This window comes from Chenopodium album, chromosome 24, assembly GCF_948465745.1.
Source record: "Chenopodium album chromosome 24, dcCheAlbu1.1, whole genome shotgun sequence".
NCBI lineage: Eukaryota > Viridiplantae > Streptophyta > Magnoliopsida > Caryophyllales > Amaranthaceae > Chenopodium > Chenopodium album.
In genome coordinates this window covers 4,029,054-4,056,653 of record NC_137857.1, presented here as the reverse complement: position 1 = coordinate 4,056,653, position 27,600 = coordinate 4,029,054, and the positions used below count along the sequence as shown (strand labels likewise).

At 35.7% G+C, this 27,600-nt stretch overlaps 1 protein-coding gene across 1 annotated transcript; it reads right to left on the bottom strand.

The window, feature by feature from the left end:
- Positions 1-531: 531 nt before the first annotated feature.
- Positions 532-27,182, bottom strand: LOC145610044 (nuclear pore complex protein NUP205-like). Its single transcript, XM_081665289.1, has 45 exons — positions 26,856-27,182; positions 26,667-26,762; positions 25,893-25,967; positions 25,667-25,771; positions 25,442-25,552; positions 24,978-25,137; positions 21,361-21,446; positions 21,075-21,197; positions 20,760-20,987; positions 20,602-20,691; positions 19,792-19,953; positions 18,488-18,604; positions 18,179-18,385; positions 17,815-17,916; positions 17,583-17,726; positions 15,390-15,520; positions 15,158-15,277; positions 14,268-14,391; positions 13,583-13,780; positions 12,773-12,891; positions 12,424-12,574; positions 12,221-12,333; positions 12,048-12,129; positions 11,727-11,813; positions 11,554-11,631; positions 10,942-11,145; positions 9,801-9,893; positions 9,599-9,709; positions 9,321-9,467; positions 8,967-9,022; positions 8,816-8,888; positions 8,494-8,684; positions 8,278-8,404; positions 8,102-8,179; positions 6,140-6,304; positions 5,257-5,427; positions 5,033-5,170; positions 4,203-4,346; positions 3,354-3,476; positions 3,132-3,227; positions 2,860-2,997; positions 2,660-2,760; positions 1,390-1,509; positions 1,176-1,308; positions 532-760 (listed from the first exon to the last, which is right to left on the bottom strand). Exons 1-45 carry the CDS (start codon positions 26,994-26,996, stop codon positions 677-679), a joined length of 5,643 nt encoding a protein of 1,880 aa, XP_081521415.1. The 5' UTR covers positions 26,997-27,182; the 3' UTR covers positions 532-676.
- Between the last annotated feature and the right edge of the window lie 418 nt (positions 27,183-27,600).

Below are 27,600 nucleotides of genomic sequence, written 5' to 3'. Positions count from 1 at the left end.
AAAATGGGGTTCCGGCAGGGAAATAAAGGGGAAAGAGAAATGTTTTTTTTTTTTTCAAAAAAAAATTCTTATTATTTCATAAAAATTATTAAAAACAACCAATTAGAAGGTAACACGTGGCAAATTACCTTCTAAAACATGTTACCAAATTTATAAAACCTACAAAAATCTCATTTTAAGAATGTAGGGTATAGAGGTGGGAGTCTTTCCCTCAGATTTCGAAGAAATAAGAATGTTTTGAGCAAAAGTGGGCAAAGATGAAATTATTAGTTTCCATTTTTCCATTTAAAACTAGTTTTTAAGAGGTACCACAAAATTGTTTTAGAAGCTTTTCCGACCTTTAATGGTTGGATAGGTTAATATACCAGTATTACCATATTTCCACATGCATGTTATATAATTTTAAAAGGTTACTAGATAGACATTTACTGTAATAAGACTAATGTCTAGTGAGATTTGATTTTTTATTTTGTATATTTTTCTTCACCAAATAAAAAAATAAGAGCGCACAAATGTGCAAAGAGAAGTATATACAAATTACAACCACCTTCATAATCATTAGAAAGGCGTTCATTACTGTAGCCTGTAGGTCACAAGGGATACATATACTACATATAACAATAGATTAAAAATTATATCAACACCAAAATCCTAACAAAATTGAGCCTGGTAAAAGTCATGACGCCAGTTTTCGGATGGTCAATTCCTTAAGTGAGGTTACTAATCTGCCAAACACCTTGAGACTCTGTCCAATCTTATCCTGCACCAAGAGAAGAAAAACCAATTCATGCCAGGTGAATTTTTTTAGTAGTAGTCCCTTATGTTTCCTATTTTCTTAATTTAGGTGTCAATAGGCGCACCATTATTTGAACATAGTTTGACAGCACCATAATTCAACGATAAATCACTTATATACAAAACAGTTTGGCAGTTTCCCAATTAGATTTCCAGCAAAATAGACAAAGCTCAAAAGCATCAAGCAAGAATCTAAACTCAAAGCTCATACTTTGCAAAATTCTCAATAAAGACTCATCTATACCTTAACAGAGTGAGATGCTAATAATAATCTTTTATGCTGCAAGACTATCACAACTGCTAAACACTCTGATAATTCGCATGCAAGATATCACTTGGATGATCAGGCAACGGTACTATAAAGATAACAGCAAGTTTACCTCGTTTAGCAATTCCAATCTTTCTAGGATGGGAAGTAACTTTCCACATAAGGACGATAGATCCTGTTTAGACTCCACATCTGATGTATATGTAATCAGCTTTGTAGTGTCATTCGTTCCAGCCATCAAAGAACTGTCATAAATAAAGCCAGAACACATCACTTAGTCAAGAAAGGACAATACAATAAAAGAAGGGATATGAGAGGAATCATACGTGTCCTGGAAATGAGCAAGGATCACATTCAGCACATTCTCTGCCAGTAGAAGCAATAGAGTGACCAGCTGATCTCGGTCACCAACTATTTGACACATCTCCACCATTGCAATATAACGTCTGCAGAAACAGAAAGTAAGGTGATATAGCTTCAATCATGGACATTACCTGTTCTTGTTCCCACCAAGTATGGAAAGATTTTTGATTGGGGGTGGGTGGGGGGAAGAGGTGGGAGTGCAGAATTTTTTTACAAAAATAGACTATTGAAGTCGGTGATACAAAGATGTGTGAAAACAAGCCTAGAACAAAATAAGCACATAATGAAATGAAAAGAAATAGAATACTATCTTGGAGTATCTAACATCTAGTATTTTATTACTTCTGGCCTCCTGGGTCACCAATATGCATCCTAGAAAACAATTGACAGTGCAGCTCCTTTATATTCACAATAAACTAATATAATAATAGATAAAGTTATTTTTTTATTTTTTATTTTTTACAAAAAAAAACTTAGTTAGATAACCATTTCCTGATATGTTCAATACACATTCATTTTTTTACATGAATATCGGACACAAACGCTCATATTGCTTGCTACATAGATGGGTTACACACATATTGAACCATCACATATAGCCTGAACAATAGGGCTTTGACGTCATTGATAAACAAGGGGCAAACCAAGACTAAGCCAACAGGTATGTCCATGTGTGAAAAGCAGGGCTCTTTCGGTCCAAAATATAGTTTCCAGGAAAGCTACAAGTTGCCTCTAAGTAGAAAATTCATAGGGCACAAGTAAAATAACAAATTCTAAAGAGAACATGTAGACTGTCTGATAAAACTCTAGAAACAGAAGCAGCACCACCACCATGAAAAAGTGGATCTAGTTTCTAGAATGGTATGGGAAGAATAGAATAAAGCAGTACACCTTTTCCACTCCGAAGATTAAAGTTCTATACTCTTTAGATTATAAAAAGTCTGACTCAGTTCATTTTTTTTAGAAAGTTCAACTTAGTTCTACTCTTGGAAATCCCATATTACCATGATTACACCCTTCCACCAACTCTTTATCCAGATTCTTTTTACTCCATCATTCTCAGTTTAGTTTATCCAAATTTTCTTACACCCACTTACAATTTTCAACTTTCTTAATAACAAGACTACAAGAATCTATAGTAAGTGAGTTGAACTTTTAGAAATAGAGGGAGTGTACTACGATGACAAATAATTTCATCCTGCAGGTCCCAAGTTCAACCATTTCAATAGCTACCTTGTGTTTGTGTTGTCTGATGGTGAAACACGAGTCTTTTCTGTATAGGTATTGATTATGCCATCCACTTCTTGTCTAGATAGCTCATTTATATCTTGAATCTGAAAATCAACACAAGTCAAACAGAACAGCTAAATTAAATTTCAAAGGGGAGATTAGAAGAATTAGGAATCAAAGCAAGGCAAAGTATAGGTTTCTACCTTGTTAAGCAACAGAGACTTCTCATCCGCAGCCCTTTCTAGAGCACTGGTTACAGTGTTGAGAAAATGGCCAAGCAATGCTAGTGTTGGTTGCTGCTTTCCACCAAATTTGTGGTACGCTGATTGAACATCTGAAACCTTTTTTTTTTTTTTTTTTGGTGGAGGGGAGGGGGGGGGGGGAGATTAAAAGAAGTTAGAGATAATTAACAGACTACTGCACAACGATTATTACATTTTTGGCATATGATAATGAAAGCAAGATTTGTGTCTACCTGTAACCTAAGGGATTTCTTCGTCACTTGGAAATAAAGGTATGAGCTGAGTCTGAAGCCTATATGATATTTCTTTAGTTCCGACCTCCTTTGGTTCTGAAAGAAAATTATAAATAAACAACAAATGTAACATCAGAAATGACTCGACTGCATGAAAATTTACGTAAATAGCAAAAACTACTCCATGGCAAAGCTTCAGATCAAGTCAGAAAGAACATATACCAAAGGAGACAGCCCAGGAGAGACAGAAGAAAATGATTCAGAGTCCTGAGAGAACATATCACACATCATCCTAAAAAGGCCTTGAACAAATCCAAACTCATCATTCTCCTCATAAGGCCAGACCTGTTTAATTTATAGAAAAATTATTTGTGAGGCTCCATCATATATCAAAGCAAAATCAAGAAACATCAAATTTCAATATAAATAAATACAGAAATCCCATGACTTTCGCAAGGAACAAGACAAAGGATATACAACAAAACATGGGCCATGGGTGGGAAGAGGGGGGGGGGGGGGATCCTGTGCTGCAAGTATTTTGAGCATTGCAAATATGACATAGTGGTTTATCTTATTGACAAATCACTTTCAAAACTAGATATTATTGTCAAGGGCAATACCCTCTACTTAATGCCATTTCTTCCATTTTATAACAGTGGGCCAGTGACTCCATTCTCCACATAAAAAAATGAGCCCGCGCCGTTAAGTCAATTTTGCGTTCATTAACATAAAGTAAAAACACTCAAAGAACAAAAGCACAATAAATGACACAATGGACATGACAGTAGCAAAGATACAATTGTTTTGACACGAGGAAGCGTCAATCAAAACAAAAGCATCAATTAAGAATTGGTTATTTTGCAACACTTATTAAAAGTACAACCTTTCGTTTGTTACATAAGTATATAGTAGTCAAGGCAAAGACCAAAAAAAAAAAAAGTTGTCAAATGTTACAGGAATATAATACACACCACTACAAGTAAAATCTTGAAGTACGAACGCAACTTTGTTCTGATTGGTAAAGCTGAGACATTTAAGAGAAGCAAAAATAGTCAAAAGAGAGTATTATACCTTACTTAATATGCCAACAGAAAGATTAATAAGCTCCATCATCAAGTCATCAACTTCAAAAATGTTTTCTTGCAAAGCCCGGTCAAACAGAGAAGGATGGGCTTTTACAAACTCGATGGCCTCACGAACGATTTTATTTTTCACCTATCAGAAGAGGGGGGGAAAAAGAGACAAGATAAATCTTCTGCGTTGGCATATTTTCTGAAATTTCACCAGTTATCAATTACCTACACGGCTACACAGACCAGTTTAGAAAATAATCATAAAAAACCAAGGGCAACAGGCACCCGCACAATTTTGCAAAGATGTGAAAAACCACTTGAAAAATACATTAACCAAGGCAGAAAATAAGTGACCCAGCTTTACTAAAGGAAACACATGACAAGGACAAGCTGTGGGCCTGTGGCCTGGTGTTGGCCGACAGATTCACTATATTAGCTCCAGCATAAATTCCGAATGAGGTCTGATTATATTCAACAACCAATAAGTACTATTTCTACATTAGACCAAATGAGATCATTGGCACATCAAGCAGATCTATACAATGACATAAAACAACCGCAAATTAGGTTAATAACTACTCCCATCAACCCAAAATAAGCGTCAGCCTGTAGCACGCATTAAGAAATATCTGTAAGAGATTAAATTATCAACTTTTACACTATCATCAACCGACTTTATAGTCTAGATCAGAAAAATATAAGTGCTAAAGCATAGTCTGGATAATACTTAGTTGGATTTTTAGTTGTATAGCAATCAGTAGACCAGCATGACTATCGACCAAATGCCTCAAAAAAGAAGTTCTAAGAAACATGACCATATTGACAAACCTCGAAGAATTCAGATGTGTCAACCAATGAAGTCAGAGATAACACCAATCTCAATACTGGAGCAACAATCACTTGCTGCTTGTCAGCGTTTGCAGGCAGTTCTCTTCCGAACCTAGTTTCCGCCCGCCTTAAGCTTCCCTAACACACAAATATTCCAGCCTTCCAGGTATAAAAAAAATTCAAAAAAAATAAAATAATCAAACAGTAATCAGAAATGAAGATACCTTCAGGGGCATATAAAGTGCTTTGCAAGATGCCAAATTCTCTAAGGTACCCATGGAGGACAAAACCTGAGCTCCAGCCTTTCCATATTTATGACTGATTCTTAACACCAAAGCAAGTTCAGCCTCAAGTGTACAGGCTCTCTGCAAAGTCTCCATAGTGCGCCGAACATCCTTTAATAAAAGTGTAACAAAAAGAATTATACGTGCATGTCCGTAATAAAACGTCATACAAGAAACAGCTCTCTGTCAGATGTATAGACATGGCTGATATCAACCAGGAACACAATATATTCATAAAACCAAAATCATAAAAGGTAATTATATGAAATATACAGCTAGCAAGTTACAGAGCTCATACTCCTAACTAACTAAGTAAATTTATAAATAAGAATAAGGAAAAGAACAAATTTCTCCAAAGAGGGACCCAGATTCAGCCAAGTGTCCACCAAACGTAATGTATGAATCTGCTTAGAACCTAAGGTCACTCCATACTATTTTCATTATCATAGGTAGGAAGCTTAATGGCAACCATTTTGAAAATACACAGGATCATAGATATGAAGCCCATGGCACAGATCGAAAATTTCATATAGAGTAAACATAAAACTTCCAATCTTATCTTGTTATTATACAAGTTCTCCGGAAAAATCTATAAGCTTTTACCTCAACATTAATACCATTTGCTGGATATGGAAGAACATAGACCTATATAAGTTATACTTTGTAAGTGGTTTAGAGTGATGTACATCTTTAGCAATTATCTTACTTGCTGCTTTTAATACTTCTAACAAATCATATTTCTTACTTTTCCTTTTCAAGTTCAGAGTGAGTTCATGGTCCATGCCATATAGCAGCCAAAATAGCAAAAAATAGAACTACAAACCTGATGAGAAAAGTTGCTGATACTCATCAAGCAAGACCTCAGGAAACCTCTACTCTGAAGTTGGTTCAGGAAAAACTTCTCATGATCAATACATATTAGTGCATCAAGAACAAAATGTGATATAGTCTTCCCAGATTCACTGCCTTGGGTTGCATCTTTTATCACCTGCAGAGGAGGTTAACAGATACAGATCCACAATCAGCTAGTGATCCAATGCACTCAATCAAAACTCAGCAGTACACCAAATACACAAATTCGCTAAACAAGTTCCTTTATATTTGGTACCATTACCATATAATAAACGTTGCACCATCTACAAAAATATCTACTTTTACTCTCCATCATATAAAAACAATATTAAAAAAAAACTCATTACTTTCATTTATTTCTAATTCATCTCTCTCCTAAAACAAGTCTTTATTCCCATAAGGATGGGGTTGGATACTTGAGCCATAAATATACTTCCTCCGGTTTTTTTATACTTGCAAAACTGAAAGTTGTACTATTACCCTTATTTAAACTCATGGCCCACTTTATTATACTCTTAACACTCTCTCAACCCCATTTTAAGCGTATTAAATTATGTAAGACACACTTTTCTTAAATACCACTTGTGTGTTGCAAGTATTAAAAAAATGAAGTAAATACATTTTGTGGTCATCTACAAAGATTTTCTTCCTCCATTCCCTTCTTTCCAAGGTCACATGCTCCGGCAAGCCCACTGCCTACTTTTCTAGTGCCACTGTTGCCTTTTGCCATCCAAGCCATCTATGGCCACCCACATATTCTTTTGAAATCTCTATTATCCCAACTCTCCACCTTCCTTACCATTATAAATACAGAGTAGACATCTTACAAGCCCAAACCAACGCAATACTCCTATTACCCTCGATATCCACAACTTCAACTTTGCCCTGAATATTTACCCTTCTAGCTTTATCCCTCATATCAATCTCAAGATTATTTATGCTACACTCCATCTTCTTACTACGTTGCCACCACACAATGCCAGTCTGATTTTATTTTTAATCTTAAAGCCACACTCAGATTGCACAATAAGCCATTCACTGCTCTCACTCAAAAAAGAACCACACGGACATTGTATCCCACCTCAATTATATAATTATCCACAGCCTACAATTACTTTTTCTGTATTCCCTTTATTAAACTACCACTTTTAAAACCCTGCGTCAAAAGTACTCTCCAGTGGATACGCTATTGTTCTAACTTGATACTTATTAATGATAAAGGCACTCTCCTGAGATAAGCTTATTAGGAAAACCTAGCCATCTTGATGCCTTCTTTACTAATAACCTCAAGACACACCAAAAGAATCCATCAATCTTCTATAGTCAAGTTTTAATCAATTGTAACATGTGGTCCCTTTTTCTTTACTATCCGAGAAAATGAAAGATAAAGAACCTTGACATCTTCATAAACAAATCCATCACTCTTCATATGACAGTTCAGATTAAACCGGTGGTAAGGAAAGTGAAAAGTGACAATGACAGATGTGCAGTAATGCAAGACAATGTGAGTACAAAGCAGCGTGACTTTAAATAAAAAAAAACTTCTCGCATAACACATTTTTTTCAATTGCACTTCTTACAAAATTAAAAATAAACTCCTTGTTTGGTTCACTTTAAAACCACTATTTTGAGAAAAGTTACATCAATCTCTTTAGAACTAAGGGAGTAAATTTAAGCACATATCTTCAAGGGTAAAAAAAAAACGTACTACACACACAGACACATAAAGTACACGATTTAATACACCATACTGAATCAATAACATCCTGTGAAGTTCATCCCAATATCTTGTGCCTTGTTTTAATTTATCAAGTCAAACAGTCCATTTATATACTTGTATATATTCAGCATTATTATATTTGAAAGAGCAAGAATAAAAAGATCAGCCACAAGACTATGACTATGATTGGCTATGATATAATGAAGAACCCACCAAATCTAGAATAGCTTGAGCTTCTTTCCGCAATATAGAGAAATTTGACCGTGCCAGTTCTTCTTGCTCTTTGTCAATCTGAAAAAACATGACATTCAGGACAATACCCATTTAAAACATATTCGATCATCATTTGCTATCTCAAAGACATGACTCAGATAATAATCACGTGTTACCTTTTCAAGGTCCATATCTTCACTGTCGTGATTGGTACCAAGTAGTAATTGCAGCATCCTCTTAGGTACATCTGGATCAAGCACATGTTGACAGTACTGGAAATAGCTCAAAAGCAATGCATACTGCCTGGATTTCATGTTGAAAAAAGAATCATCACAATCAAAGCAAGCATAGCAACCACAAAAACAGCATCACCCACCGGAAAAATTACATACCTTCTTCTTAAGGCTTCTGATGAGTCATGCCTCAGAAGTGCCAGAGTAAGTTTAAATAATATAGAGAGACAAGCCCCATTTGATAATTGTTTAAACATTATAGCATCAAGGCACGTTACAGCATCTGAATTTAAACCAGCAGGATATAAATATCTATCATCTCGCAGCTTGGCCATACATGTAAGAGCAACCTAAGAATCAGTGTAGTGGAAAAACTATTATCAATATGATATAAATTTCCTTAAAAAATACATGGATTTACATATAAACTTAAGGGATTTACGCATTTAGCATTAATTATTATACTCCAAACTAAGAGTACCTGAGTTAACAATAGTGCCATCTTCAGAGAACAGTCAGGTGAAGCAGAAGCACTGATAGAGGCATCAAGCAATCTGCCAATACCAATAGCTCAATAAGAAATACAATATAACCATTAGGAAAATGTACACAAATCAAGTAGGCTTCCTTACTGAAACAAGACTTCAGTTCTATTTTCAAGGGATGACAATCTTCTTGAAGCAGAAATCTACAAGACAAAAATATCATTAAAAACAATATTCGAGGAGATAAAACAGCAGTTGTCAGCATATTAAGGAAAATATACTCCCTTTATTCCTTAAGAAGTTCATTTAAGAGTATACACACAAAATAGAGAGTTTTGTCATAGCATTGTCATTGAAAACTGCCAAGTAGAATGGAGTATTAATACTTTCATACACGCTATATACAATTGGACATCTATGTGACAAAGAAATATTAGTTGAATTGAAAGATTCCTAATAAAATATCATACAAATAACATAGGGGGGAGGGGGGGGACTGACCTCAACAATCTGGGACCAGCCGGTTAGCATATGAAGTTGGGCAGCCTGTTCCTCCAGATTTCTGTTGTACTTCCAAGCCCATCTAAGCAATTGTTGAACCATCTCTCGCAAGTCATTAAGCTCTAGTTCATTGCCAAAGGAACTCATCTGGCAAACAAAAAAAAATTGCAAATCTGAAAAGGGCATAACAAGAACAAACGAGAGGCTGAAAAAGGTCTCATATGATTATTTAACACACGCACAAAAACCCATGTGTGTGCCCTCACGCTGTTACACACCTGCCAAAGTTTGTCTCGGAATGACGTAAGATTGATTAGACGATCACCTCGCTCTGAGTAATAGTATACACCATCCTTCTCGGAGACAGAACTTCGAAGAATTTCTTCAGCCTACAGGACAATAGTTACAAGTAATACACCTCAATATTATAATAAATGATCAGATGTTGTGATGAGAAAGCTACTATCATACAGGACTTACTAGCATGCTACATTTTGAATTAGATACAACTTGTGAATAGTCCATAGTGGCCTCAGGAGCTCTAAATTGAATGATATCAAGCAGCTCTAATGCCTGGCAATGTATAGGATACAATTAGATATACACAACATAAACTAATAGAAAAGCAATCTTAATTTCAGATAAGGGAATTTTTCATTGACAGGATTGAAAGAATGGTGCAATATTAAGAGAACAAAGAGTCCTCTAAAAAACTGGATATGCAAAAACCCAGCTAGCCAATCAAACTGGATATCACTAATGCTTAGACAAGGAATCACGAGGCATACCCACTGCAAGCATAACAATGACGCAAAAAACACCACTCTACCCACAGACCCCCCCAACTAGAAGATCTGCTCCTAAATAACAGGATCAATTTCTGTCCACTCTCAACTCTCAAGGAACATACACACAAACAACCTGCCACAGAGATTTACAATATGCTTCCCATCCTCCCATAACCAAACTAAAAAACCTAGAGACTAGAGAGGCTTCAAAAGAGACCTTAAAGGTTTGCACACACACACAAACACCCAACTGATCAACATTATAGAAAATAAACTATTCCACACAAAGAATGCCAGCTTAAAGCACAAACTTATGGCTCCCACATCAATTACAACCAGGGCAAAGAGCACATAATTAACATATTTGTTCCCCACTTTCTGCAAATCATTAATAGTTTCAAGTGTATCCACATATGAAGTTGTAATTGGAAAGAGGAAAGGGAGTTTCAAGAGGCTTGTGCAGTAGTAACAGCATCCCATCCTTCTGAAGAGTGAAGACCACATCAGAATACTTGATGCCAAAGGGATTCCAGTATTAAAAGATTCTGCCATAGCATTCAACCCCCTAAAACATTCTTAGACAATAAACACCATACTTTCTGGGCTACAGCTCATACTCGGCCAGTTTGGTGATCTTCATGTCTTCCTCCTTTGAATTAATGTTCTTAAATTTCAAAAAATAAAGATTTTCCAAACTTAAGAAACTAAGTAGAGCTCTTAAGTCTCGTATCATTTTTTTAGTAGCATACTTTATCTACATAATGAATTAACAGAGCAGACACCTAACTAGTTGAGCATAATACACCAAGCACACAAATGGCACATGCCCACACCTTGCTTTTACTGATTGTTCCAGTTCCAGTATTTTCTCTGTTTTGCAAAGCAAAGGAAGAAGCAATATCATGATCACCCTCCAGTTCGTTCATTTCTTGCCCAAACATATAGACAAGGATCTTGCGGCATGTTTCCCTATGGCTAGAATCAGTCATATCGCCAGAATGCAGCTCGACTGTCAGAAGCTTCAACAGCCAGGCTCTCTGCAAAAAGGTGACAAAGACTTACAAACAATGTGCATAACTTCATCGGAAAATAATAATAACAATTTTTTTGGGAAAAAAAAAAAATACCACTTCCATCAGGAAATTTAAAACTCATTGTTATAGTTGGATGTCTAAAAATAACAAAGAAATTATCTTTCTTTTTTTCAAGGTAAGAGCAACACAAATTTCTATTAATAGAAGTAACTTAGTAACATATAACACACAAAATGGCCAACATATGTTGGAAAGTACTTTGACACTGAGACTTATCCTTCCTTTTTCAAAGATTCTACTTCCCTTCCCATACAGATAAAGCAGTAGTTCCTAAATAAAATAGAAGCACACGAGGAAACTGGTTAAACTTCACAAGGAAAACATCAATCATATGGTTTACAGGGTTAAAACCTGATGAAGTGAGCTCGTTCGTAAAGCCTGGGCACTGTTCCGTTTAGGCAGTGGAGCAATGCCAATCGTCTCCAAATGCTGCATATGTTAAAAAGATGCTTACCAATACCAAAATGTAATATTTTGCTGAGCAGCCTTGAATAAAGAAAACGGAAAGAACTTTGAATGGATACCTTGACAAAGAAATGATATCTCTTATTACTCAATAGATCCATGATTGGACCTGATGTAAGTTCATCAACACATAACTCATAAAGAAGCTGCAGAAAATAATCTTTTTAAGTTAAAAATAAATCAAACAAGGAAAAAAAATAGGTCAGGGATTTAAGCAATGCACTCAAGAACTCATTATCATGGTAAAATATACTACTTTCAAAAGGTAGGAAGTATTTTTTGAGAAAGCATCAGCGTAATTTCATGAATTAGTCCTATGATGCTGCTAATGTCTCAAGACTAGTATTGGTACTTTGTAGCTATCTAAGTAAAAAGCTAACCTGAAATTCAAACTCATGAAGCAATGCATTTACATCCGGCTTCAGAAGTTTATCCAACATATCAAGAATAACCTTTAAGCAACTGTGTATCACAAATCAGTACAGAGATGAGAACACTAATAAGAACCGAACAATCAATACAATGGATTCACATAAACCTAAAGTCACCATACCTGTAATTAAATCTTGGCTGTAAGACTGTACGCTCAATCGGGGTATCTAGATCAAATTTAAGTAGCAAATGAGTCACATTTGGTGCTGGCCTGCTGATATTGTCAATTAGAAGCTGTAAAAAAAAAATGAGATGATATCAATAGAAAGCCACATAACAAATTTTTACATTAATATAAGCAACTCACTAACAAAACTCTAGCACCTGGAGTATAAGCACACCCAGATCATCACTGCTATTATCCACAATCTGGCTTTCTTGTGCACGTATCTCCAGGCACGAAGCATAATCCTCTACCAAGGAGCTTGCAGCATTAGATTTCAGCAGTAACTGAACAAGCCCAACCATACGAGAGCTGGCAAAGATAAGGACAGCAGACATGACTTAGTTTCCATTTTAAGTACATTGAATATATAATAAAATAATCCACTAGCAGCATTCACTAATTTTTAAATACGTTTATCAGTTATAGCTGTAAACAGCCTCAAAAACAAAATTCAAAACTTTTACAGATTAAAGAATATCGAGGCAGAATGATACATAAAATGGATACCTCAAAGAGCTCATGATCTTGATTGAGCATTGTTGAATAAGTGGCTGTAGATCATATCTCACATACTCTAACAAAGCTACAATTTGATTATGATCTTGTGAGAGAATCACATCCAAAGGCTGTCAACAGCGAGACAAGGTGCTTTAGATCAGTAAAGACAGGAATATTTTAGGCAATTCCTACATGCAACAAGCCGAAACAATGCACACTTCTCACAAAATTACAAAAATTTTAAAGCCAGAGCACTCATTGGAAAGTAATCAGCTTTCTACCAAACATACATTTTCTTGTGTCACAGACATAATAAAAGAAGAATGAGGCACGAGGGAAAAGAGACATGCAAACAAAGATTTGAATCCTGGATAACTGGAAAAGTAGCCAGCTTAGACAGCCCATTTATTTTGTTAAATGAAATAAGGAAAAAATACTTCGCATTAAAATCAAGGTTACTAGTAGATTATTTTCCCTAAAAAACAATACAATAACTATCATGACCAAGCCCATTATTTGCAATTATTTTGGCAAGCACACACACACACAAAGGCAAAATTACCATCATTGTTAGGGTTTAGGGCGAAGAGAGATTTACAAGGACGCAGCCTCACCTGTAACTAGTAACGGCCTAACGGGGGCTTAATAGAGAGTTTTCTATGGAAAAGAATGATACAAAAGGTGAAATATCTTACTGTCTAAAATAATTATGGAAGGAAAGAAAGTAAGAAATTAAATAACAAAAAAAAAAAAAAAAAGAATAAGAAGACAAATGAGGAGGTAGCACAGTTCCCTAAGAAGACAAATCATACTAATCACCTGATAAAGAGGGCGCCAATAATCGGCAAGCTGTATGTCCTTGCCTAAAATAAGGATTATAATCTCCAAAGACAAATTAACTGCTTTCTCCAAAAGGTCCCCATATATTTGGCTAGTGCGTTCAGTGATGATAGCATTAACCCCAGGTGAGAGAATACCCATGATATTTCTAAATACTGTCTTGCCACTCATGAAGTCCTACAAAAATAACACAGAGAAGATATATCAGTCAGAGATACCATTAAAATGTACGCACTAAACATCATCACTTTCAACTGACAAGGTAGCAAGTAACTTATGATTCACTGGGTATTTCACAGTACATGAAATCGCCAATAGGGTTTTTCATCCATATCTAGAACAGTAATAACAAACTATGCCTACTAACAAGTCAAATTATCCTTACATATTAATCAATCAGGAGTTTCAAATGTCACATAATCATAACAAATATTATCACTTGACAAAAAATATTGAACATGTCAAGTATTTATTAGGAAATTGGGGTTCCTGCCTTAATTTAGTATAGAGCTGCAAAACTACCATCGTTTCAACATTATGTTCAGCTTAAGTAAAATAACTTTTCAAATTCAAGTAAATCAAAAAAAATACTGGCCGTCCACCATAGAAATAAACCTTAACATCGAAATAATGAAAAAACATGACATCAAAACAGTTTGCACACCTTCATTAGCTCAACCACAGGAAGATGAAGTTGGTGTTGAGCAGGCTGCTGAACTGCAGAGAGCTGAGATCGGTCAGCAACACTCTCGATATCCTCAATCGTTATCTCATATGTAGTTAGTATCCTGCAGAAAGAAACCATTACTTAATACTATGTATATATTACCCATCAAAAATCTAAAGAAATTTGATACTTCCTCTGTTCCTCAAACAATGCACCACAGGAGAAGTGAATAAAATTTTAGGCAGTGGGAAAAGAAAGGAAGAGAAAAAAGAAAAATAAACTTGCCCATGTGATTGCGAGCATAAACTAAAGCAACAAGCATTAAGATGTAAGGTCATATCAGGTATTTGTGAGTAAAAAGAGATATTTCATATTTGTTATCCTAAAATTAGTTGTCAAACTTCCTTCGAAGACAAATGGTGCAATATTATGAAAGCGGATGAAGTAATAAAAACAAATTATTTAAAAAAATCAAAAACATAGCTACAAAGTGTTCTTACAGAACAATATTACCTTTGTTACACAATAGATACAACACTTTGACTTTTTTCCCTAGTCAACACTTTGACTTTTTGCTCTACTCATTAATTAACTTTGACTACACTTTCATGTATATATAAAGTTCATATATAAAGTTTAAAACATGTATATATGTGTAAAATAATGTTAGATTGGTCTAAATGTATATTATCATATAAACCTTTTAAAAATTAATTATTAACTGATGTGTATACAAAATTTAATGGTCAAAGAATTGTGCTGGAAAGTAAAAAGGTCAAAAGAGTGCATCTATTATGAAACCGAGGCAGTATGAATGAAGTAAACATGCATATATAAAGGTCTTATAAGTGAGGATTTAAAAGGAATATTTAGTATATGAAACTCACATTCGAAAATGATGAAGACAAGCAACTACCAACTGCCATTTTTCAGATAGATCGGCATAGGCCCTTTGTGGAAAAGGCCCAAAGACCTGATCATAAATGAATCTGAATATACCAACGAACCTGCAGACAGTAACAATCAACCAATGCGTAAATCTAAAATGATATATTGACTTGACCATTTCAGGTTAAGAGCAACACACTATTTGCCAAACAAGAAGAGAAACGCAATTACCTACGACCTCCATCACTAAAATCTTTTTCTTCAGCAATCAGAGCATTCAATAGATTAATAATTGAAATTGTGGAGGGGTAATATTCTCTCCTTGCCTCAATTTCATTTAACTCAAACTGCATATCATACACCTGCAAATGACAAATACCTTTTTAATCAATTCTATAATAATAGAAGCTGTCAGTCTTACAAAATCCAGTCAAAAGAAACAGACAAATTGATCAAAACACTTCACACAAGAAATTGAAATGGGAAGGAATCATATCCATTCATTTTTTAATCAATGGCCACTACGGAGTACATGCAATTCACTTTGGTGCATATTTTTTAGGCCTGATATACAGACTGGTTTTGGGAAGGAAAACTGAAATAAGGGGTAATAAGTGACATTTGTGACCTGAAAAATATCGCAAAAGACCTTGACTCTTTATGATATTATTTTATTTCCAATTGGACCTATTATGTGTCATCTAGCCCACCTTTGTAATTTTCATGCAGTAAAATTCTTACTCTCTTAAAGAAAACATGTGAAGGGGAATGATGTCCTACATGTGGTAGTCAAATAACATGAAAGAAAAACACAGTGGGGGTTGTACTTAGAAAAGTCTGTTTCTTTAGATTGTTTCATCCATTTAGTTATTCTTTCATTATATTAATCACCGTGGATAGACGTGTATTTGATGACTTGAAGGGATACTGCATTTTTCCCTTCAGTAAGTTTGATGCTTTAATAGGCAAGTAGATTATAAAGGAACACCAGAGGGGTGGTCAACCCTAAACAGAAAGGAGGGCTAGAATAAATATATATTCTCACACCCCAAATTATAGACATCTCCATATCACATGTTTCAGCAAGGTAATAGCAAAGTGACCAACAGAGAACACAATCACATTGGCAACATTCACAATTCTACACTCAAGGGCCCTGACACTTCTGTACACAGCTAGAGGTAGTTGTAATTATGTTGCTGGCTCCTAGCCACACCAAAATCTTATAAATTTCCCATGATCAACCTTTTACAGACAAATAGCCAGTTGTTCTCACATTCGTCTCACCTAGAAGTCGGTTACAGAGATCTCCTCACCACTTCTGACAGTAAAACATGTCCAACTGTCAAGAAGATGCTCTGGTGGCTGGCTACTCAAATGGTTTAATTGTCACTCATGCGGGAATGATGGTCACTGTATGTTACTCTTCCTAGGGGTTATGAGATAATTCCAAATTTTTCCTTTGATTTCTTACTTAGAAAAAATCTTGAATAGTTTAGTGCATTTCTTTGTCAGACTCCAAGAACACAAAAAATTTGAATGTTTGAACTGCCAGATTTTTAACTTGTGGTTTTCACTTGCCAAAAACCCAAATCGCACCAGACCTTTATTTCCACATATTTTTAATAGCTAAGATCTAAAGCGGGTAAAAGTGTTTGTATCGGTTTCATTTGGATAGTCTTAATGCTGATCAGAACCTAGACGCACACAAAAAAGGGCTTTGTCTAAGAACGTGCGTATCTTTTTGTTAAAAAAGTGGATCATAAGAGCAGGCTAACAGCTGAAAGGAAAACAAGCAAAAACGTGTCTTCTTTACTGGGGGAGAAAAAAAAAAAAAAAGGCGACCCCAATATCTTTTAACCTACACAACCAAGTAGCTATTGAACACCCCGTACGCTTTAGCCCATAACACCGCTATAAAGGTGACTTTATGCCACAACAGATCAGAAGACAAAGAAATCTGGATTAATCATGTGTTTTGCTAGTGGATTGACAAGGTACCACTCGCCCTTGCATAATTGCATTGTGATACAACAACTTATATATGAGGCTGTGACAAGCTTTTTCGCATTATTGGCTTTAACTCGGCTACCCCATCAAAAATAGCAGTCCTTTTTCATATCCAATATACGAAATCTGCAAAACGTATAGGGGACGAAAAAAAATTCCCAATTTTGTTTGTTTGTGCATTCAAGGGGATTTGGTCTTAACAGAATTTTCAGGCATCATAGCCCCCCACCCCCCGCCACAAAGAGAAATGTGCCCAGAGTAAGCAACAATGTATGCAACACTGGCAAATTTGCTAACTAGTAAATGTTCAACGAATTTCAAGCAACACTGGATTGAGGCCAGTTACTATAGAATGAATTATGCATAATGCATTGATGACTAGGCAATAAGTAAATCACTTAAAAAAAAGCTAACCTGGGTAGACATTGGCTGTGCAGTATTTACAACTTGGGGTCCAACTACAACTGGCAGATCATACTGCTCAAGATAGCCCCAAATAGTGTCTTTCATCAATGGAGAAACTCGGATAAACACAGCTATAGCATCCCTCAAGGCACCCTGGAAAGACAAGAGATGTCAACTATATATTGCAGCAATATCAAATTTTGCTCCATAATTCAAACAATAAATGGTGAAGTAAACCCACCTTGAGAAAAGGAGGCACATTTTCATAACTAAGGAGCTTAAATAATGGCTCGATATCAGTAAACCAGTTTTTTCTGTCAATGGGATTTCCATTTTCCACAACCTGCAGTTACCATAAATCAAGTCTTTAGAGTCAGAGTATAATATTTCTTGGTCCAGAGTTAAGAGAGACTGCGTAAAAACACTTCTCCAATAAGAAAAGAACATCTAATTCAAAAAGAAATGAACTATCTTGCAAAAAAGGTAATCAAGAAGTACAATCCAATTTCTTTTATGCTTCCACTACAGAGATTAACATGGAATGATAATTAAAAAGTTCAACTTTGTAACCATGAGAAGAATTGTTTGGATAAATGACAACAAACCTTTCGAAGAACAGTCAAATATGCAACAAGTGCTTTAGCATCCCCTTCTGGAAATTCTGGCAGCAAGGAACCAGGGCTCTGAAGAGTCTGCTTAAACTTATCCGCATAAATTGACAAGCAATCAAACAAAGTGCTCCAAGAAACAGAACGGAAAGTTTTCCCCTGAAGCAGCTCAAAAACTTTTGATGAACCCTCTTGACTGCAAGCCTGCAAAATGGGGTAAAAAAACCAAGACATGAAAATAAAAAAAAATAAAAAAAAAAAGAAAGAAAGGATTGTGCGACAGAAAATAGCAGTCATTTCACGTACCAAGGCGCCAAGCATTTTTAAAAAAGCAACCAGCGTATAAAAATTATTGTGATCTTCCCCAGCGAAGTTAACAAAGGTCCACAGAACATCATTTCCGGACAGCAATTCCGGTTCTTTCTGAAAAATATCAAACAATTGCAGGAATACTAAGCAAGCACCATCCGATGAAACCCGTTTCCAATAGTTAAATAATGGTGCAAAAAAAGATAAAACAATGTGTGATGTTTTTAACCATCTTCAGAAAGAGACAAACAGAACATCATTAGCCTGCCATAAACCTAACTACTAAATAATAAGATTACTAACTACCACAGAAAATAAAATGCATTAATTTTAGTGTTGTTACTCTAGCCTTTCAACCGCTAGGCATATACCAAAGCCAACCCATTAACTCAACATAGTGCAAAGCTTACGAATCAACATTGATACTAGATTGGTTTTGGCCAAATCTAATACTACAGCAACAGCAAAATCAAAGACTTAATCCTCGAGGGGATCACCCACATGAACCAAAAAATTTCTTTCCTATAGTAGTCAACCAAGATCATTTCCCTCCAGGCCCATTTATCACAGTGATCAATGCTCCAGTAAGCCCACTTCCTTCATATCATTCCTAAATCCATCGAAGTCATCTTTGGCCTCCCTAATTTCCTTCAAATGCATCTTCTAGTCTTCATCTTACATGCCCAAACCAACATAATCGATTCTCCCCTTATCTCATACTTAATACCCATAACTCCAAGTTTTCACTAAATATCCTCATTTGGTATTCATAGTGTCATTCTTCAAAGGTGCTCCCACACATCAATCTCTACTCACGCATTTTTTTACTCCCATCTTTCTAATATGATCCTTTGTAAACGATGAATCATATAATAACTTTGCTCCAACAGTCTCACTGTAGAATTTTCCCTTAAACCTTACAGGTATACTACCCTCACCCAATAACCCTCTGTTGCTGCACTCAATTTGAGCCACCTGGACTTCATCCTCTAAATCACATTTTACCCAGATTTAATCCTTTCAGCAATGAAAGGACTTCGGCCAAGCTGGTCTGAACAAACCACATTAGACAACAACAACAACAACAACAACCAAAAAAAAAAAAAAAAACAAAAAAAAAAAAAAAAAAAAAAAAAAAAAAAAAGAGAAAAGAAAAGATTAGGAAACCATCTGCAGTGCATCAGTAATGTCTCATGCATTCACAGCCAGAGGTGATGGATTATGTATCTCATAATATTAACACACTAGTAATCAGACATAATCTGCCTTTACTTGGCCACCAAAAAAGTGAAGGGGCATACCTGATAAATCTCACTGATAAACTCCAACAAGGAAATAAATGGTTGACGATCAACTTCAGCAGCATGATCAGCATTTATGTTGTCCAAGTGAGAAAAGCCATGAGGTACTCCCATGCGATAAGGACTTAATGTAGTCATAACCTTCTCTTTGACCTCTTTTACCTATAAAAATCAGAGATAGAAATTATGTTACTTTGACTCTTCATTTAGTCATGCAAACCACAATGAAGAACACAAAAACAATTTAATGAGGCCAGGGAATCCTTACACTATATTTGGATAACAATAGTAAAGGGAAAGGGAGGGGAAGGAAAAAGAGGGAAGGGAAAGGGAGGTGAGGGGTAAGAGAGGTGGACTTCCAATTCCCTTCCAAAATCTTTCCAAAGGAACTTGGTTTTTAATGGTTACACTATATTTGGTTTTTTTTTTTTTTTAATGGTTTCAAAAAAAAAAAAAAGAAACTTGGTTTTTAATGAGAGAGGAAAATGGATCCTTCCGATTCCCTCCCCTTCCATCCTTGTATTAGACATCCAAACAAAGGATAATGCATCTCTACTTTTCTTTTCTCTTCCTTTCCCTCCATTTCTCTCTATCCAAACATAGTGTAACTCATTCACTTCAATTTTCAACCACATACTACTACACAAAAAAAAAGTACTAGAATAATAAATTATTTCAAAGCCAAAGAATGAGAAGAGGAGAGAAAATCTTGTGATGTATGCTCACAAAGTCACAAATGGGTTTAAGATCAAAATTCTCAGTACAGGCAAACATATCAGCCTCAAATGTTAAATAATGAGTAGGACAGACCTTGTCTCTAGCAAGTGGTTCAGACAAGAAGATAGTCATAAGCTTATGAAGATAAGCATTGTACATATAAGTCATATCTTCATCATCATTCTGCAGACAGAAAAACACAATTACGCCCTCAAAAATTAGCTCAAAACTTAAGTCGTCTTAAGAATTACCTGATAAGCAGCAGTTCGGAGAACTTTTTCCATGAAAAACTGGAACACGTTGTTTGAGAAAATGACTTCCAAGCAAGAGCTAATATTCTGCAAGTCTCTGGACGAAGCACTGGAGATTGTATCCCTTGTTGCGACTCCCTCTTGCACTAACATCAGATGCACTGACCATGCCAGTCTTACGCAGTCAACAAATCCGCTTATATTTGGGTCGTTAACAGGAGCCATCACCTAAATATATTTCAAATCATTAAACAGAAGATTGTAACATTTTATATTACTAAAACCAAAGGCACCTATCTAACCAGTGGTTCTTACAATATCTTGAAACTCTTGTCTGAAGGAAACATCACGAGAAAGGACAGACACCGTCTCTGGAACAGTGCTTAGAGCATCAGAGGTGAATGCAATTACAAGAGAAAAAAGGATGCCATATGTGATCTGCACGGGCAAATCAAGAACCAAATTAAAAGCAGCACTATAGAGCAAGGAGGAACTGCAACAGAATTATTAGAAAAATAGACAAAATAAATATATTAGATTCCAGAAACACAGAAAAGAAAAAAAGAAAAAAAAAAAAAAAAGAGGGACTACAAATACATACCTGATATTTTGAGGTGTCAGTGCAGCCGTTGAGTTCAGCAGCACTGTCTTTCAGACCTGAGAATATATCCTTTATATCTTTGGGGCCTAAACAAGAAAAAAAATCACAGTTTAGGAATGCAGTATCTAATAGCCAATCAAATGAAAAACATTTCCTAAATTAATAACAATTTTATAAAAATAAAGGAATGATCCCAAGTTATAGCAATATTCTCAAACAACGCTCACATAGTCGAGTTTCAAAATTATCAAGATATTGGCCAAGAAAAAATATCTATCCCCAAAGGATCATATTCAGACAGGGAGTTAACAGCACTTAAGCCAAACTTTTAAAGAGGGTTATAGATTTGTAGTCATAACACCCACCCACTTTCTCCTCTCTCACACTTTCTACCTTATCCCTGAAAACCCCTCCCTACATCCTCCCTATATTCCTGGTCACTCCCACTCACTCCCATCACCAAACATCTTCCATTACCATCCTCGACATAGTTCTACACCTAATCCTCTTCAACAAGAGTCAAAGCCACCATGTTGGACCATCACCATCATCTTTTACGGCAACCAGCAGTATCTTATAAATACCTGTTCCCAGCATGGAAAAAAAGATAGGCCAGATTTAAGACTACGGTGATTTTAATTGGCCACAGGTTATCAATCAAAAACCAAAAAGACCAGAGCCGGCTCCATAAAGTCAATTTTTCTACCACCATGGATATAAAGCCAATGGCTGTAAAAGAGTTTTTGTGGTTGGAAACCAAGGAATATATTTGTTGCAGTTCACTGCAGATGACAACAGGGAATATAGGACGGAAACTCAGATTTTCCATTGATTTGGCAACTAAACCCTTGTTTTTTATCAGTGTATGAAACAACTAGAAAGTATAGCGCACCTACTAAAATTTAAAAAAGCGATCCTTCAGCACCTTTTTGCACTTCTTCAAAGTATAGCATACTTGCTAAAAATAAAAAATGAGGAAAAAAAAGCTGAATGCCTCAGGTGCCTCACTGAAATTGCCTCACCTAGACCAAAAAAAAAGTGCATATCCCCAGCACCTACCATTTATACATTATTTCAAATACTATATTTAGTAGAGAGATGTGGGTTGGGAACTGCAATATAGCCTGCTATAAACACTACTGATAGATGAAAATTGTTTGTTTACAATGAAAGGCAGTATGGTAGCAATAATGCAGCAAAGAAGAAACTGTATCCAAAAAAAATTACAAGGAAAAGTTGCATCCAAAAGTTTCAGAAAAAAAGTTTTTTCATGATGTGATAAAAGGCTAAAGAGCTTTGTGCTTGATGTAGCTGGCTCAATTGATCTCTGTGTTTGGACTTTTACTCTAGCTTGCAGCAATCATGTTTTCTTCAAATGAAGATGTTGGGTGCTTTTCCCTAATGCCCTTATCTATCTTAAAAACTTTCACAACAATTAGTTTTTTGAAAGCTACCATTATTTTGGTGGTGGAATGGAATTAATGACATACAAAGAAAGTGATGGTGACAAGGACCAATGGTGAAAAAGATGAAAGAAAACAAAGGGCTGGGGGGGGGGGGGGGGGGGTACCATAATTTTTGCTAAGCTGCCATTTCATGAATTTGTCAACCCTGCATTAGTAAAGTTATTTGTCAACGTTTCCCACTAGATTTAATTTGAGAATCTGAGAATTAATTTGAGAATCTTCAAGAAATGAGGGTCGTTTTACTTCACTCTAAGTCTCTAGTACACTTTAGAAAAAATAATCCAAATAGTTTAAGCATATGCACTCAAAAACACATAAACCACACCAAAATGAGCGAGCTAATAACTTCATCATACACTCATTTTTCAATCCCTAGACACTGAAAATTTCTTGAAAAAAAATGAGAATGTTGGGTGCAATTTGATAAATAAGTATTAGAGATAGGGAAAGGGATTTTAAGACTTCCCTTTATCTAATATATTCATTTTCCTTTTACACTTTGCTTTCATTCACTCACTTCCCCACCACCTTTGGCGGAACAAGTGTATGACCTGGTAGGGCACGTGACCTACCACTTGTTATAGACCAGATTTATGACCCCGAGATTAACAGAAAGAATATTAATTTAAGGCTAAAAGCTTGAACATTTGATTGACTGAAGGTTGGATTACATAAGGATAGTCATAACTTGAGGTTATGAATCTCTCCGTAGCTTTAGGCTACAAATCTCTCCAGTAGCTTGAGGCTACAAGTCTCTCAAGAGGTTCACTCAATTTATGCCTATCTTCTATGTTACACATACCAACTTACTTATACTAATGGTCAAGGTTGACCTTAAAGCTTACATGTGACTTCTTAACAAAAATGGAAAAACCATAATAAAAACATACTAAAAGTTGATTGCTTTCTTTCCTTCTCTTCTTCTTAATTAAATTTGTGTTTTACTTAATTGCCCCCTAAAGTCGGTCTATTACACCACTTTATTAAAAATTCAGCTTTTTTTTAAATTTTGCTTTGTGAAAAAAAAATGTAAAATTACACTGTAATTTCTATTTTAATTAATTTAATTTTTAAGATTGTTCTGAGCCAATTGTATATGCTTATTTGGTTACTATGATTGGTTGAAATTGGTGTTTTTTTTTTTTTTGGTTATGGTAAGATTTTAGTACTACGTGTCTACGTGTGTAGAATTGTTGGTTTGTGTGACAAATTCGGCTTATACGAAGGATAGCTATTTTGATATATTAACTATATTTATGCTATCTAATTAAACTTGTGAAACAAATTTCAGAATAGGAGGGATGAGCTATTTTAATATAGTTAAAGCATTAATATTAGTTGTTGAATAATACACGATTGATGGTGCTATACCATACTAAAATCCTGGCTACGCCACTGCCCACCATCCCTCTCTCTCTCTCTCTCTCTCTCTCAAGTTGTATACACAATATTGAGATATCAAAATTTATGGGGAAAAAAAAATGACAAAACCTTTGTCACAAGCAATTCCTATCCCCATCCTTAAAAACCATTACCACCCACCAAAAATTGACATGGACACCAGAGTCTAGTGGAGATGGACCCACCTTATCTGTCAAAGTTGCTCACTAGCATGTTGGAGATGGAGTGTGATTCATGCACTAATCATAATTAAAATCTTGTAAAATCTCAGTCAAAATCCTCCATGAATAAACCATGTATCACCTGATTACTCCACTGATATCAAATTCCCAGCACCATCTTCCTCATGAACCCAATAACCACCACCACCCCTTCTCCTTCTCTTTAGACCAATAATACCATCAGTTTACTGTTTACTCAAGACCAAGGCTAGAAAGGGGGGAAAAGCACATATATTAAAAAGATCTAGAGGCACTAAATTTGAACAGGTCATTATTGGGTCCTTATTATATGGTAAAATGGCTGAAAATGAGGGGGGTCTGCATATTCTATGACAGGCTGATAGCAGAACCTGGCCTGTGTTAGAGTCCATGATTATGTCAACTTTACCATAATGCACCAAATCAGCAAAACAAACTAGAAAATAAAGGACTGAATACATTTGTGCTACCGCACATATCAGATGGTCGAAGGATTCCTAAAATTCAATAATCATAAGTACAAGTAATCAACAACTCTCAAGACACTTACTTGTGCGCACAACCAGAGCAGACAGCACAAGGCAGTGAGAGAGGATAAGTCTTTCCCGGCAAACAACTGCTCGTCGCTCCACAATAGCACCACGAGCATCAATGATATAACGCTCTGCATTAGGACCCCCTAAACCAGCTGGTTCTTCCCAATTGAGTTCCTAGATACCAATAATACAACAGGAAGTTACTAGAAGATCTTAAGAAGAAGGAAGCTTGCATTATTGCATGCAAACATTCTCATAAAATTAAATACAGATATGCAACCATACTACTCATTCCTACTGTTACATAAGGTCAATTACAAAGGGTATATGTTATCAGAATGTGCCTCCTACTCAACAACACAGCCACTCATACATTTACATAATCTTAGTTTTAAGAACCGAGTACTGAGATGATATCAAACTCCTTAAAAGGGAGCTGAATAGTGGTACAGTGAAGAGTGAATAACACATGGCCAACCTTTATTAAAGTTATCAATCGTTGTCTGAGCCCAGCATTTAAAAGATCCTCTAAATATTTCTGAATGTCAGCCACCAGATCCCCTTCGAGATCCTGGTCAAGCACAACAGCCTGCGGAAACAAAAAGTAAAATGATGATCAGTAAATGGAAAAACAAAAAAAAATAATAAAAAAAATATCCATCATAGGCAAACAACATTATGAAGATGATAGGAAATGTTATACCCTTAATAGAGTGTACAAGGCTGTGATTAGATCTCTTCTTTCTGTATACCAGAGTCCAGTCGCTAGACGTAAAATTTCCAAAGGTTCTCGTCCTAACAAGCCCCACTGAGAGAAAGAAGTGTGCACATTAAAACCAATAAGTGCACCTGATGTCAATTTGCTAGTGTAAGACATAATTATGCACCAAGAGACAAAAAAAAAATAAGAGAAGGGGGCACATCTGTACCTCTTGGTTTGCAGAAACAAGCAACCGCACACAATCAATTTCATTGAGGTGAAGATCATCACTCAGTTTCAGAGCCTAACCATCCATCAAAAAACAGTAGCATTTAAGAATAGGGAAGAAACAAAATACGATAATGTAACGGGATACAGATTAAAGAAATTCGATATCAACCACTTAAATAAAAGATGAATCCTTCCATTACATCAAAAAGCCTCCTTTCGAACAAAATTTCTCAAATAGATTGTGTGCGGTGTTAAAGCAGCTAAAATCCCCTGACCATGTCCAAAAAAAAAAAACTACTCCTCTGTCCAGATTCAAATTGTCCGAACTCCTCATAAATACAGTTTTCCAAGGAGATTGTTGATACTTGTTAACCCACTCATACACTCTCCTCATTACTCAATCTCAGTAAGAGGAATTTTAGAAAATCTAATCATAAATCATCACTAATAAAAAAAGGTGACAACTTTTCCCGAACATTTCAAAACAGTTTAATACGATTACTATTATTGCACCAAAGAGTATACACATGTAAAGTCTTAGGTCAATTAGGTGTTCTTGTAAGAGTAATTGCCAAGGCTTGATAAACAACTGTAATCAACTTAAACTTTCTCACTTTCACACTACTCCAACGGAAAAATTCAATTAACTATTTTCGAATATAACAGCTCATTAGTCTACTACATAAAAATTACTCACATCAAACCCTCACATTAACACCAAAAAGCAAGTAATTCAGCAAACAAAAATGCAGTAAAACAGCAAAAAGCTTACAAGATGAACATCTTGATCGTCCAACGATATGGGCGGGGACGTCGGCAACCGTACTTCCTTCGATTGCACCTCAGTTCGATCCGCCGGTCGAGGAGGCTAACAAATTAAACCACAAAAACAATCAAATTCAACAAGTAAACATCAAAATTGAGCAACAAAATCAAATTGAAAAGGCAATAGAAACATTACAGGGTAAGAGAGGAGGTTTTGGAGAGAGGAGAGAGAACTGCGAACGGCATGCATAAGCTCAATACGATCGGAAGGAGAAGGAGGAGAAGAGCTTAGAAGTGTGGATTCGATTGTGGAAAGGAGTTGCTTAGGAGACACCATTGTTGAAGCTTGGAGAAATTGCAGAAACCCTAGAAATGGTGGTTTCAGAAGAAAGGGATTTAGGGCGGGAAAATTGGGGAGAGTTTTAGGAGGAGAGAGAAAATGGAGGAAGAAGGCGATTATTGGGAGTTTGAGAGTGTGGAGTTTAGAGGTTTGTAAAACCCCGTTAAAGCCCTTCCTTCCTTCGTTCTGGAGGTTTGGTCTGAGGAATGAACAATAGCAGAACAAAATAGTAATTTTTATTTTTTTTTTGGGTGAAATTTGTGAAAATTCAAATTTTGGGTATAATATTGGGCCAAAATAGTGGGTTTCGGAAACAGAATTTTAGGCCGGTCCATCATGACGATTTAGCCCAATGTTTTTTATTACTACATCATTTTTGTTTTTTACATTTAAAATCTTGACACTATTCATTACTTTGAAAAAATCTTGACATTATTCATAACTTTAAAAAATTCTTTTAGATCACATGTACACGTTGAAAGTTCAAGAGGTCATTTGTAATGATCTTGCTAATTTGATTACTTAATAAAATGCTAAGCTCCGGGTTTGTCAAAAAAAAAGTTGAGGAGAACGAATCCTTTCTTATATGGGGGTTGATACT

Excerpts from the sequence above, each read along its gene's own strand:
- LOC145610044 (XM_081665289.1), bottom strand. The coding sequence starts at position 26,996 with ATGGTGTCTCCTAAGCAACTCCTTTCCACAATCGAATCCACACTTCTA. Across the intron at positions 21,447-24,977 it reads TGCTCTGGTTGTGCGCACAA|GCCCCAAAGATATAAAGGAT; the intron begins GTAAGTGTCTTG and ends TTTCTTGTTTAG. Across the intron at positions 12,334-12,423 it reads TGGGTGTGCTTATACTCCAG|CTTCTAATTGACAATATCAG; the intron begins GTGCTAGAGTTT and ends TTTTTTTTACAG.